Source organism: Humulus lupulus, chromosome 1, assembly GCF_963169125.1.
Source record: "Humulus lupulus chromosome 1, drHumLupu1.1, whole genome shotgun sequence".
Classification (NCBI taxonomy): domain Eukaryota; kingdom Viridiplantae; phylum Streptophyta; class Magnoliopsida; order Rosales; family Cannabaceae; genus Humulus; species Humulus lupulus.
Genome location: NC_084793.1, coordinates 280,048,825 through 280,063,352, shown reverse-complemented (window position 1 = coordinate 280,063,352; position 14,528 = coordinate 280,048,825). Strand labels below are relative to the sequence as shown.

The following is a 14,528-nucleotide window of genomic DNA, read 5'->3' as shown; positions in this document are numbered from 1 at the left end:
CTAGTGCTTATCATAGCATACATCATACTTCCCATTGCATTTCAATATGGGACATCCTTCATTTCACCCACTGTCACATCTACTTCTTCATCCTTGACAACTCTCAACTTGAAATGAGCACTTATTTGAGTGCTTATAGGCCTTGCTTGTTGATTTTCGAAGACTTGAACTAACTTCTCAATGTATCCCACTTGTGATACCATGAGAATACCCTTGTCTCTATCTCTAAAGATCTCCATACCCAAAATCCTTCTTACTGGCCCTAAGTCTTTCATATCAAACTCGGTATTTAAAATCTCCTTATGCTTTTGAACCTTTTGTTTATGCTTACATAAAATAAGCATGTCATCCACATATATTAGGAGATAAATGAATGAACCAAATGCAATTGTCATACTTACTGCGAGTGAAACATTTCCTTGCGATAAATTCATCAAATCTCCTATACTATTGTATTGGAGATTGCTTCAAGCCATATAAAGATCTTTGCAAAAGACAAACTTTTTCCTCATCATCTTTATGCTCAAAACCATCTAGTTGTGTAATTAAGATCCTTTCTTCCAAATTACCATGTAGAAAAGTCATCTTAACATCTAATTGCTCTAACTCTAGATTTTGAATAGCTAAAATTGCTAGAATCAACCTTATAGAAGTATGTTTGACCACAGGCGAAAATACTTCATGAAAATCTATCCCATCAATTTGAGAAAATCCTTTCGCCACAAGCCTTGCCTTGTAATCAATCTTTGTCCCTTTTCTTAGGAACTAACACCCAAGTATTATTCTTAGCCAAAGAGTTGAATTTTTCCTGCTGTTTTTGCGAGTTCTAGCAGACCCTTAACACTCATATATCCTATCCTTTTGTGCCATAAATCAATTTGATCATCCCTTTGAACCAAGACACCACCTTCACCCTAAATGGTCAAACCTTGTAGAACATACAACCTGTGTTCAAGAACTCCTTTTAACACCACCATAGAGCCATTTACCACTCTCAAAACTCCAGGTTGAGCTTTGTAAGAACAACCTAATTTATCTAGCTGCCCTAGAGAAATCAGATTCCTTTTCAACCCTACTGGTATGTGCCTAACCCCAGTCAAAATCCTGACTGTACCATCCGAAAACTTTAACTTTATTCTTCCTTCACCCTTTACCAACAACATCACATGCCTGGTTGTTGCCCATGAGTACCTTGTTTTTGTGAACTGATTGTAGTCAATAAAGAATTCTCTTATAGGTGTCATATGGAAAGTACACCCAGAATCTAAGATCCACTCGCCTTTTGAATATGCATTACTGACTATTAAAATATCTTAAACGATTGTCAAAACATCGACTATACCGAACTCATCTGAGACAGCTGCTGTGATTCCAAAAGTCTTTTTTCCTGACTTTTGATCCTTGTTAGACTTCCACTGAGGACATTGCTTCTTGTAATGACCTTCCGTATTACAAATCCAACAAACATTTGATCCTTGAGCACCATTTATTGACTGTGACCTAGACCTTCCTTTTCCTTTCTTGCGATTTCCCCTATTCTTTGACCTTCCTCTAACACTCAAACCTTGTCCATTATGTTTGGATTGTTTGCCATTAGCCTTCAAATCCAGTTCTTTGGAGTAAGCAGCTCCTGGCATTTCCTCTAGAGTCAAAGTGTCCTTGTTGTACTTGAAAGTGTCCTTAAGTTGGGCATATTGTCGAGGGAGAGAATTCAAAAGAAAAATAACTTTGTCTTCCTCATCTATTTTAATTTCAAGATTCTCCAGATCTGAAACTAACTTAGTGAATTCATCTATATTTTCATCAATGGATTTATTCTCATCCATCTTGAAGCCATAAAACTTTTGCTTCAAATAAATCTTAATTGGTAAAGCCTTTGTCACATATAATTTTTCTAACTTATCTCACATTCCACAAGATGAAGCTTCTTTGATTACCTTTCTTAAAACGGAATCGCTCAAACTCATAATAATTGTGTTCCTTGCCTTCTAGAGAATCTCACCCGTGTTCTTAATTAAATCCCCCATCTTGGACTCACATTTAAGAGCATCATCCAACCCGAGATTTTCCAAATGCGCCATCATCTTTCGTCGCCATAGATTGAAGGGACTTCTAGCCAGGAAGTCTTTAACAAATATTTTTTCTAGTAGAACCCACATTTTGACACCAAGAACTTGTCTTCTTTGAACCAAGAACTTCAATCTTCCAGTCGATTACACCAACCTTACTTTGATACCAGTTGTTAGGATTAAACCTAAAGACAATAGATGAAAGATGAACACAATAAAACAAAACAAAAGCATAAACACACAACATCAAGGTTACTTGGTTTAGTAGACAAAATCAAGATGCTTTTTCTACCTATATCCAAGGTAGGGCAAATCCCTAGAAGAAATTCACTATCAAAAATAGAAGAGATTACAACTACCAATGTAATTTACAGAGATCTAAATAACCACTCTCAAACCCCAATTGTGTATCAAGAACAATTAGAATAAAGTTACAAACCCTAGAGAACTAATATCTCTCTCTTTCTTCAGAAATCTCTCTCAATTACAAAATGCACTCTCTGATTCGATTTGGATCGCTCTGAACAAAATGGGTAAATATAGTTCTAAAAAAAGAACCTTCCACATCAACAAATCCCATCAAAACCGATTTTCTTATATAAAATCGAGATATGTTGAGACATCCAAAACCGCATGTTAAGACGTGGGCTCAGGTCGCGGCCACTAACATTCTTGGCTGTGGCCGCTACTCTCTAACTGTGAGGATGCGACCACTGTTTAAAAATGAGGCAATTCTTCAATAACAATTTTGGAGTATTTTGAACTCCTTGAAGTAAAGATATTTCTAAAACTAAACTTTTTTACTTAACTTTGTTTATTTCAAATATTATTAATACAAAATTATTTGTAGACATGCTCAGAGATTAACTCTAGCAACCAAAAGAAGCAAAAATATGGGAGGTTATAGGATTCCCAATCTTTAGTAGCGCAACAATATAAAATGGTAATTACTTATTTAATTTGTTCATTTATGTTTGATGAACTATTTTTGTTAATTTTATATAATTTCTTGTTTTACAGTGAGCATCTTGAGACTTGGCATACTCTTGGGATTGTCGAGAAGTAACGTGACACTCATTTCACGCCAGGTATAAGATGGATTCACTCCGCTGCGAAGAAAGATGATTTAAATGTACACATTATCTCAATTTTGTCTTTCTATTTTGTTAAATTTTGATTTATTTTTTGTTATAGCTTCAGCTCAATTAGGTGTGCGAGACACAATCATAGTCTACATAGGATTCATCAACTGGTAGTCAGCCCACACTAGAAGAATATGATGCACCGATTTCTTTTGTAGTTTTTGGGACTTGTTGCAAACACATAGTGGAAATTGGTCGTCAATTTAGCACGAAGGTGAAGATGGGATCATTTCTACTTCTGCCACCTCCGACTACTATTGAGGATATGCAATAGAGGAGGTAGAGATATGTTGAGTGCCTACGAGCCATGGAGTCAGAGATTGCTAACCTACGAGTATCCTTGGAATGCAGATCTTCTCACCAATCTTTGTCTTCTTCCAAGCAAGATCCTCCCACAATCATAGATTTAGGATTAATTATTTCTACTTAAATTAAGACAATACTTTTTATAATTTAACATACAATGTAAATTTGATTATATTTTTTATTTAATTAGTATTAAGTTGTATTTTTATTTTAAATTAATAATTTAGTTAAGTGTTTATAGAATTTTGGATCATTCTGTTTTTAATACCAGTTTGGACCTTCAATTTTAAATAATTACAAATGGGACTCTTTGTTTTGTAAATTGGTAAAAAAAAACAATAGCCTAAGCTCAAATTTGGTCAATGATAAACTCGAAAATGGTATGAATTTTCGTTGTTGGTCTCCTATAGCAGATTGAGTTCATAGAAGGATAAAGAGAAAAAGTGAGAACAAATAGTATAAACTATTAAGCTAAGGGTACCTTTTTTATTCTAATTTATAAAATAAAAGGTCTTGTTTGTAAATATTTGAAATTGAGGGTCCAAACTAGTAGTGACAAACAAAAAGATCTAAAATTATATATAATTTTTTAATTAAAGAAAAAAATTGAAAAAATGTCATCGTTGTTTGTCATTGAATGTGGTTGCTAGATGTTCTTAAATATCAAAATTTAGAGTACATCTAGCAACAACATTTGGCCTTTTCAGAGACTACATTTGTTGTTGTTAGAGTATCTAGAGACAAATTTTTTTACAAACTTCAATTGGTCTAGTTGGGATTTTTTAGTTGATTAAGAGGTAGTCTGAGTGTTGTTTTAGGGTCATTTGTTGTCTGTGGATGCTTGGCTTATGATTCTGTTGTGTTTCATTTCTTTTTGTATATTTTTTTGTTGTTGTCTTAGTTTCTTAATATTAATTTAGTTTATATCTAATAATGGTGTTCATCATCCTCGTTTTTTGAAGATTTTTTTGGCTTCTACCATACTTTTGGCTCTGATCTCCATCTCCCATTCAAATTTGTTCAGATTCTTCAACCTGAGCAAGGGGATTCCCTGATACACTAAAGTGTATTATCATTTATTTGTTTGTGGAAATTTTGACTTACATGTGTTTTGCCTCTTTGATGGTTTAGTTATTCTTTGTGAGATTTATAATTGCTCATTCAACTATGATGAACTTTACCTACTTAAACATTTAATGGAATTTTTATTTTAAATAGAAAGTTGTCCATATGTTCAACCCACCTACAACACATTACATTAGGGGTTACTTTGCCAATTCGGGGCAGTTTTGCCTTTAACTGCCTAGTTATCTGATTTATTATTGAAAATATTAAAAGAAATTATAAAAAAAAAAAAATGTCTCTTTTAATATATTGTTTTTATTTTACAAACTCTTTAAATATATTGTTACAAAGTTAAAAGAATATTACATTTTAAAATAATCATTTAACAGTTGTCTAAAGCTAAATGTATCATAAGAAAATTTAAAAGCTTCTACATCTTTTATTATATTAAATAAGTAAAAAAACTATATGAATGTGTGAGCATGCGAAATAAGTTATGAAAGCTAAATTTGAATGAATTAATCAATAATTCAAATAACAAATGTGCTAATAACTCATACCACGTTAAACACGATTTATGTCAAATATTTATACAATGGATAGGTAAATACGTGGTATTTAAATTCTTATATGTGACACAATTTAATCATGTTGTTATGAATACACTAATAACTTATTTTATGCGTACCAAAATGAAAACAATAGTTGTCTCCCACCGATATATTCTTTTATTGGTAATTATTAAAATAAAAATGTGTTCATTAGACAATTATTTCTATTAAAAATTTTATACAATGAAAACAAATATTAGATCAAGTTAATTTAACAGCTAGAATTAAAATACATGTTTAAAATCTCTTCAAAAAAAAAAAAGAGAGGCGTTTAGAATGGAATGAAAACTCTCATGTGAAAATATTATGTTTAACATATGTTTTAATACTAGCCATTAGATATATTGTTATTTTTTAGTGTGAAAACTTGTGGAAGAATATGTACTCATTCAACATGTGTCATTGATAAAGAAAACGTTGTTGATAAGTCTATAATCAACGGTTAGGATGTCATATGAATAATGCCTAAGATCGACCGCTTAAAAATGTACAAATTAAAACCTGGTTGCGTTAATTTCTAAGGGAACAACTTGAGAACGTAAAAATTGAATTGGTGTAGCAGTGCAGTACTATGGTCCATGAACAAAAACTTGTTCCTCTGTCTGCAGGATCACTGGATATCAACATCACAAAATGCATTGCACAACTGTCCTATTGTTACTATTGCTAATTATAATAACGACACAAACATTAAAAAAATGCATTGTTATTATTGTTGTAATTGTTATTATTTACTTTAACATAGTCCTATTTTAGTCTATTTCTCAATATTTAACTGCCTTGGATTGGAGGTCTTTGGGGGACAAACCATGAAACGCAGGCCAACATTGAGACAAGTAGAATGAATAATAAGAGACCACACAAAACAGAGGGCGTCTGAAATTCAGTAGGGGCTAATATAAGCTCTTTCCCAATAATTTTTTTTATTGGGCAAAAAAAAATTACCCTTTTGTGCACAAGTAATGGCTAGAAAACACCTGAATTGTTTTATTATATGTGCAACCTACAGATCCCCAAGTATGAAAGCAAACCGAATAATAAGTCTGTCTTTGACATAGCAAAGATAAAGTAGAAAATGAAAGTTTGCAAACCTCTACAAAGGTGACTATGCTTTGAACTTTCTCATCCTTATGCGTGTTGTTTTAGCTCAGCTCAACGGTCCAATTCATATTGTCCTTTATAAGACCCATCTGTAATCTGGTAAGTGCCGAGTAGAGTTGCTGCGACACAGCACCAACACCTCCCTCATTGTAAGGCACCCTGAACAAACAAACAAAAATTGCAGATTTGAAATGAGCTTTAACTTGATTGACTTCACGAGAAGTCGCGCAGAACATAAAACCATTGACCATCATCCATTGGAAGACCTTGACATTACTAAAAGCAGATAATCCTTTTTTGTATGCCTGCAACTTTAGGCATTATGGAATATATATATATCTTCATTTTGAATTAAAGATAGTCAAGTCGACAAGTTGGGAATTGCAAAGCATAAGATTATGTTTGCTGCTTACAAGTCTTGGACCTAGGGTGGTTACCACTCCCTTCTTTTTTTTTAAAAAAAAAAATTTGATAAAATTTCATTCTAGCATTATTAATTTTTTTTTTCTTTTAATGAAACTTCTCTCGTGGTAGTTGACAACACACTCTCATTCTAAAGACAATGAAAAAACTAATTCTGATACACCCTACTCTAACTCATCAAGATAAAGCATTTACCTTTCACCATGGTAAGTAATACTCCCCACAGGTGATACAACAACAGCTGTTCCCGTACAGAATACTTCGTCAGCATCAAGTAACTCATCAACATGCACAAGACGCTCCTCAACCTGCATTTATTTAATGAACGTTGGACACTGAAATGAATCAAACTTGCAAAGCACACATTTGGATCCAAACAAATTCATACTAAGAAATTTGACTAAAGCACAATTAACAGCAATCCATATGTCTGTCAGGAGATACAAATAAGATATTGGCAGTGAAATTGAAAGGTGAGAAAGCGGTTGATGGTGAAGTTATTTGTTGTAGACTCACATATGCTAGTGCAGGTACATAAAATAAACATCTGGAAAAAGGATCTGGCATGTGCAAACTTGCAAAGTAGGAAAGTATTTCTTTTGAAATTAAGTTTCTCGCCTAACCCAACAATACTTGAGGAACAGGAAACTACAGTAATTGTTGTGAGGTACTCAAGTGGAACTCAAACCTCAGACCTTGTGAGAACAAACCACAAGCCTGATTGTTGGAGCTTCCCTCTTTTGGATACAAAAAGGAAGTATCTGACTTTCAATATGAAATTTTTCATGACATTTGAGGAAAAATTATAACGCCAATTTTGGTCAATAAAAATAAGAAAGAATACCTGAAATCCCAGGGTACGAGCAACATCAATGATACTCTTTCGAGTAATACCAGGTAAGATCGTCCCTTTAATTGCTGGAGTAGAGATAAGGTTACCCTGAGATTGGATCAAAAATGAGCTTATAAGCGGGAATCCCTAATTATGAGAAAAGGCAAAGCACTTGCCTTGAAAGTACTTATTACATACAAAAATGGGTAAACAATTTACCCATTCTCTGCATATTCCTTAGAGAAGAAACTTAACACTCAGTTGCTTGAACAGTCGAGAAATAGTTATAATCTGAAGTGCACATATAGTTCTTCAAAATTGGAGCAATGCTGACTCATTCTTTACAACAATAATTTGTACCAAATGAAGTGGTGTAATTTTGAATCACATCTTAAGAACCATAATTTCAAGTTGTGCAGTTGAAAATCATGACAACTTATTTGGTGCAAGTTTTTTTGTTAAAAAAAAGTCCCTAGCGTTACTTTTAAAATTATTTTCTACCTCTCAAAAGCAGCAATCATACACTTTTTTTATTTTATCAAAGCAAAGTACAGAATTAAATCTAGATGTCTACTACCTTCACGACAAAAATGTTGCAAGAGGAGACCTCCTCTAGATATTTTTTGTGTACACAATCAAGGTAGAGAACATCTGAATACCCTTGTTCTTTTGCAGCTGATTGAGCCTTGAGAACCTAAAAACAACAATTCAATGGTTAAAAGAGATGTATCAGTAAATACACAGGGCAATCTCTGTTTCAAAAATCAAAACTTTCAAGTTAAGAAACAGTAAAGAACTGTTTGTCTACTCTAATCACATTCAAACAGGTGGGTAGAATGTTGAAAGTTTGCTCAGTCTGGCTTGAGTCAAATGCAAAAACTATATATTTAAGACAATGAAAACTAAAAAGATTTCCTGGTGTTGGGGTGCACATGGTAACCCCAGTTTCCTGAGTTAGGTTGGGTCTCTTAGGGGCAAGGCTGGCTTATCAAAAAAAAAACTTGTAACACTAAGAACACATGCAACAAATGAAAAATATGAGATGACTCTACTAGTCCAAACTTATACTACTAACGAAGCACAGAAGACTGTCTTACCGCAGCATAGTTTCCTATAGTCTTTACACCTCCAGTACCTCCAGGAGTTGCACGGTGCAAATTATCCTCAACAATTAGATGAATTGGTGCCACACCTTCCTGCCAAAATATATACAAGTATAAGAATGTGTGGGGAAAAAAACTTCACATCTAAAATGAAAGTGACATGATAATTGAAAGGTCAAAAATGAAAATATAGGCAAGATATCCCACCAAACTTCAACTACTATAGGTTCTCCAAGCATGTTGCAAATTGACACATAACATCAGTAAGTAAAACAATTTAGTTTCTTGTACATTGATTTGGATACTTCAGTATGCATCACCATTAGTTATAACTCAAGTTTAACATCATTGGCAGATAGAAAAAATGAGATACCAAATAAAATAATTATAATCCATTTACTCCACTGTAAGATTTCGAAAGTCATCCTACAGAAAGATTTCAAGTAACACATAAACAAATTACATAAATAATTCAGCACCAGAATCTAAATAATAAAATGTTAGAAAGAAAAGGGGACTATTGGTCAGAAGCCAACACTCCAATTTTAAATGAAGCACGAATACAAGATAAATAAATGTGTTTTATGAAAAGACAAGGAACTGTTCATTCACCATCCTAACAAATCTGAATGATCATCAATATTTATATTGAAAGAGAAGACATTCATAAGCAGACATAACAAACCTTAAAATAGTTTCCAACAGGCGAAACGTAAATCAGAAATGTGTACTCAGGAGCAGGTGCAAGACCAAGAACTGCTCCGCTTCCCATTAGCAATGGCCTGATATACAAGGATCCTTTACCAACAGGAGGAATCTGAAACAAGACATCATTTACTTGCTTATCTTACATGCACTCCCATAAGAAAAAAAAATACCATACACCTGCTTGAAGATGAACATTACCCAACGCTTGTTTGCTAAGACAGTAGCCTTTACAGCATCCACAAATTGATCAACGGTTGGTGATGGCATGCACATCCGTTCGGCACCCAGTCTCATCCGCAGTGCATTCTCCTCAGGACGAAACAGGAGTATATTTCCATCTTCTTTCCGGTAGGCTTTTAGACCCTCAAACAGCCCCTAAAAGAAGAAAAAAAAACAAGGAAAAGGGGACATCATACAATGAATCCTACTGATATAAAACTGCATCAGTTAAAACCCTACCAAAAAGCATAAAAAAGTAAATGATTGTATGGCAAAAAGGATCAGGGGAAATGTATAACAAATAAGAATAAAGTGGCAAAGATATTGATGCCACAATAAGTCTTTAAGATCTATTTTATGAAAGAGAGAGGGAAAAAAAGGAAAGGAAAGAGAAAGAGCTAGAGCTACTTCACGAGGTTTTTCAATAAAAAAAGATTGCTAGATTCTGAACCAATTTCTTTTTCTTTTTTCATACCCCGAATTTGAATGAAAAAGTGGTCTCTGTTGAAACTTTCAATCTCTGGAGAATATGAAACTCATGGTTCTTCCCAACCCTATACTTTGTTGGAGCAAAATATAAGCCTCATCACCCAACTAGCCCCCCAAGATCCTCACAAGTTATTGTCCCAGCCCAACAACTCTACCTTGGGATTTTAGTTCTGGAAAAGCTTAAATACCCAATATAGTCTTCCTTATCTAGTACCTATAAACATCTGTATCATGTTTAACTTCATCAACACTATGAAACTTACTATTCAATGTAGTGTGCAAAACTGAAGGTCTGAGACAGATAAATTTATTAAACAACTATAAATTTGAAAATGAAAAGGCTACATTTTGTACGCTGTATTAAACGGTGACGTTTAGTTGCAAAACAAAAATGGAATGGTAATGGAAATAGTAATAGGAATGGAATTTTAATTCTTTTGTTTGATACAAACTTTGGAACCAGTAACTGAATAAGGATTATTATATTTGGTATAGTATGAAATGAAATGTAATGAGAAGAAATTTATATTATTTTTACCAAAATTTTTACTCTACTCTTATATATGATTTTTTAAATCAAATTATCATTATTTTTAAATGCTTCTTTTACCTTATATATAAATTAAATAAATAAATAATATACATTATACATAAATATAAATATTTTGTAGAAAGAAGTACAATAAAATATTTTAAAAAAAAAAGTAGCAACAATATTTTTTTTAAACAAAGTAACAACAAAACATGATGCATTGAAATTTTAAAAGAAATATTGATGCAACGAAAAAGACAAAACAAAGTTTTACATTTGAATGACAATTCCATCCATTTAATGAATTTCAATTCTTATGGATGGGTGAAAACCAATTGCAATAGAAAAGTGATTCCATTGTGAAAAAGTGAACCAAACGTAGGAAAACTTTCCTTTCCATTCCATTCCAATGTATTCCTATCAACCAAACAGTCTTAAGAATTCATCTAAGGTGCACAGTTCAAATTTACCTAAAACACACACGAAGGAAAAGGATAGATTAAGGGCCAGATGTTATCAAACATCTTTCTTGAGGCTTCATTTAAATTAACGAAACGATAGATTAAGACTAATTAGAACAAGAGTACATACATACAATAAGAAAGCAGGAAACATTAAAGACCATATCAGAACATAATTAATATAGAGCACAGCATAATAAATAAGGTCATGAACGCCCCAACGACAACAACCACAAAAATAATGATCAAATTAATAAGACCCTCAAAACTAAAATGAAGATAAAATTAATATTATTATTAAGGATTTAACCTGGCCATAGTTCAAAACTCCAGCTGAAGGGCTCAACTCAATGTTCCCAAATCGTTGTAATTCACCATTTGAAAAGCTCTCACCTTGAGCACATTTCATGTTATACATATAATCAGTGGGAAGAAACCCAAATCCAAGGTTGTCCCAATCTATGTCGGCTAATTCAACTGTTTCACTGCTCCAAACACCAAATATTATCATACACACAATCAGAGAGTTGACATAAACACCATACACTCGCAAAACAAATCATTCTAAGATTCATATACATAAAAGTAATCCATTAAAAAACAATAACCTTTCAGAAATGGAGTACCTGTAAGTATCAGACAATGTAGCATTGCAAATAACTGGAGAAAAACCATGAGAAGAAGCTAAAGAAAGCTGCTTGTTTTGGAGCTGAAACTGCATAAAACAAGCACCCAATAAAAAAATTAAAAGAAAAGAAGAGCAAGAAGAACAAGTAGAAAAGGGAAGATAATGGAAACCTTGAGAGGAGAAGAGAGATCGGTTTTGGGAAGAAGAGAAGAAAAATGGCGGGAGGGGCAGAGAAGGTAATTAGGGTGAAAGCCAGGCAAAAGGGCAGCGGCGCAATCCATTTTCTTGGGTCTCCGAAACTGTTTGATACAGCGGCGAAAGGTCAACACGAGCTGAGCTGACTAAAGAGTCTGTGTGGCGTGGCTTTGGGTTGGTTGGTTATACCGTCTTTTAAACCTAAAGCTGCATACCCTCGTCTCCCTACTCTAGTATGGTTTTGAACATAAAGTTTTTTTTATTATTATTATAATTTTCTATTTTGAACTATTTTTTATTATTATAATTAAATTTAGGGAAATTTTGTTCAAAGGTGAGTCATTTTGAGTGATAGCCAAAGTGGCAAGTATATCTATCTATTCATGGGTGTTGGATTTTGGGATAAAATCAGAAATTTAGAGTGTGCAGTATTACGTCAACATGATTTGGAATGAATTCATTCTATATCAAATATTAAGCAACAATTGATTCTATATTTCAACAAAATAAACTTTTAGACAATAGAGAAAGATTTTTTTTTTATTAAACTATTTTAAAATTACAAAAATATTTTAATGGACTTTTTTTTTTTGACATTCAAAGAGTTGTGATAATTTCGTTTAAATAAAAACAGTTGTGATCTTTTCATTTTAAGAAAAAATGTAGTACACTAGACTAGTCACCACACTATGTTTTATTTATTTTTTCGTTTAATTAACAAACTCACTTGAGTTGCTAGTGATTAGGTGTGTGAATACGTGTGAGAGAAGAAGATAAAAAAATATTAAATTAATATATATCAGCAACATTTGCAGCGAAAGTACCCAAATTATTGCGTTTGTAGCATTTAAGTACCAAAGTTATTTTTTTGTCGGCAAAAGTACATTCCGTCCATATTTTGTTGTAGTTATTTATTTTGCTACTAAGTCCACCACGTGATGTCAAATTTACTTATAACCTAGGTACTTTTCCCAAAAATATATCGTTACTTGGGTACTTTTGATACACATATCTATTAAATTAAGTACTTTCACCACAAATATTCATTTAATTTGGTACTTTCACTAGCATGTCACAAACATATTTAACGATTGGAACTGACGCCTGCAACAAAACATGGACGGAAGATATTTTCACCGGCAAAAAATAACTTGGGTACTTAAGTGCTACTAACGTAATAATTTGAGTATTTTTGCCGCAAATATCCTTATATATTATAAAAATTTATAAAATATAAAACTTGCTAATTTATATATCTATATATTTATATAAATGAGAGTCACAAGTAGGTGGTGTGACACTCTAAAATCTCTCCAAAATGCCCTAAACTATTTTCTCTTTTTTTTCTTTTTTTTTTATTCTACTTTTTCTAATTTATGGTTATTTAATTAATTTTTCTAATTTATAGTTATTTAATTAATCTATATCTATATATTTATATAAAGGAGGGTCACAAAGAGGTGGTGTGGCACTCTAAAATCTCTCCAAAACACGCTATCTATTTTCTCATTTTTTATTCTACTTTTTCTAATCTATGGTTATTTAATTAATTCATCTAATTTATAGTTATTTAATTAATCTATATATTTATATAAAAGAGAGCCACAAGGAGTTGACGTAACACTCTAAAATCTTTCTAAAACATCTTATCTATGTTCTTTTTTTTTTATTCTACTTTTTCTAATTTATGGTTATTTAATTAATTTTTCTAATTTATAGTTATTTAATTAATCTATATCTATATATTTATATAAATGAGAGCCTCAATAAGATGATGTAGCATTCTTTAATCCCCCACACTATTCCATCTATTTTCCAATTTCCCACATTTTTTCATTCTATTCCTTTTAAATTTATGATTATTGATTAACTAAAAAAGATCTAAAATATTTATAATAATTAATAATAATTATAATAATGATATCTATAATAGTCTAAGTATCAATATTTATAAATTTATTCAGAGAAGAGCTCGAAAGAGATGATATGACATTCTTAAATCTCTTCAAACCACTTTATTTATTTTCTAATTTTTTCATATTTTTTTATTCTATTCATTTTAAATATATAAAGGATAGTCACAAGTAGATGATGTTGCACTCTTAAATCTCTCAAAATCACTCTATCTATTTTTTAATTTTTCACATTTTTTTATTATACTCTTTTTAAATTTATGATTATTAATTAAATAAAAAATATCTAAAATATTTATAATAATTATAATAATGACATCTATAATAATCTATTGTTGATGCCGTTTTTCGTCAAACAATAAAAGAAGAGCACGTAAACAATGAATGACAATGGCCAAATGAAATAAAACAAATCAAACACACGGTTTTTACGTGGTTCAGCAGTTAAATCTGCCTAGTCCACGAGTCTCTGTTATTAATCTTAAGATTATCTCTGAAAATTCTTTAGCATGAATTCTTCAGAGTTTTTCTCCAGGATCAGAATTTCGGTCCATTACAATGATGCATGGCCTCTCTATTTATAGAGAAGGCTGTAGAATACTATCCCACATATTTTGGGTAGTTACTCTTTTGTGAATAAAAATAAATGGCTTTAAATGCCTATAATCAGATATAAAAGGAAACGTCCCTGAAGACCAGGAAACGCATAACTGACCAAATAATATCCCACG

The 14,528-nt window shown here is 32.1% G+C and overlaps 1 protein-coding gene across 1 annotated transcript; it reads right to left on the bottom strand.

Moving 5' to 3' along the window:
- Positions 1-6,068: 6,068 nt before the first annotated feature.
- Positions 6,069-12,137, bottom strand: LOC133807235 (branched-chain amino acid aminotransferase 2, chloroplastic). Its single transcript, XM_062245447.1, has 10 exons — positions 11,860-12,137; positions 11,688-11,776; positions 11,372-11,546; positions 9,559-9,735; positions 9,338-9,469; positions 8,647-8,745; positions 8,127-8,243; positions 7,562-7,657; positions 6,913-7,025; positions 6,069-6,453 (listed from the first exon to the last, which is right to left on the bottom strand). Exons 1-10 carry the CDS (start codon positions 11,968-11,970, stop codon positions 6,336-6,338), a joined length of 1,227 nt encoding a protein of 408 aa, XP_062101431.1. The 5' UTR covers positions 11,971-12,137; the 3' UTR covers positions 6,069-6,335.
- Between the last annotated feature and the right edge of the window lie 2,391 nt (positions 12,138-14,528).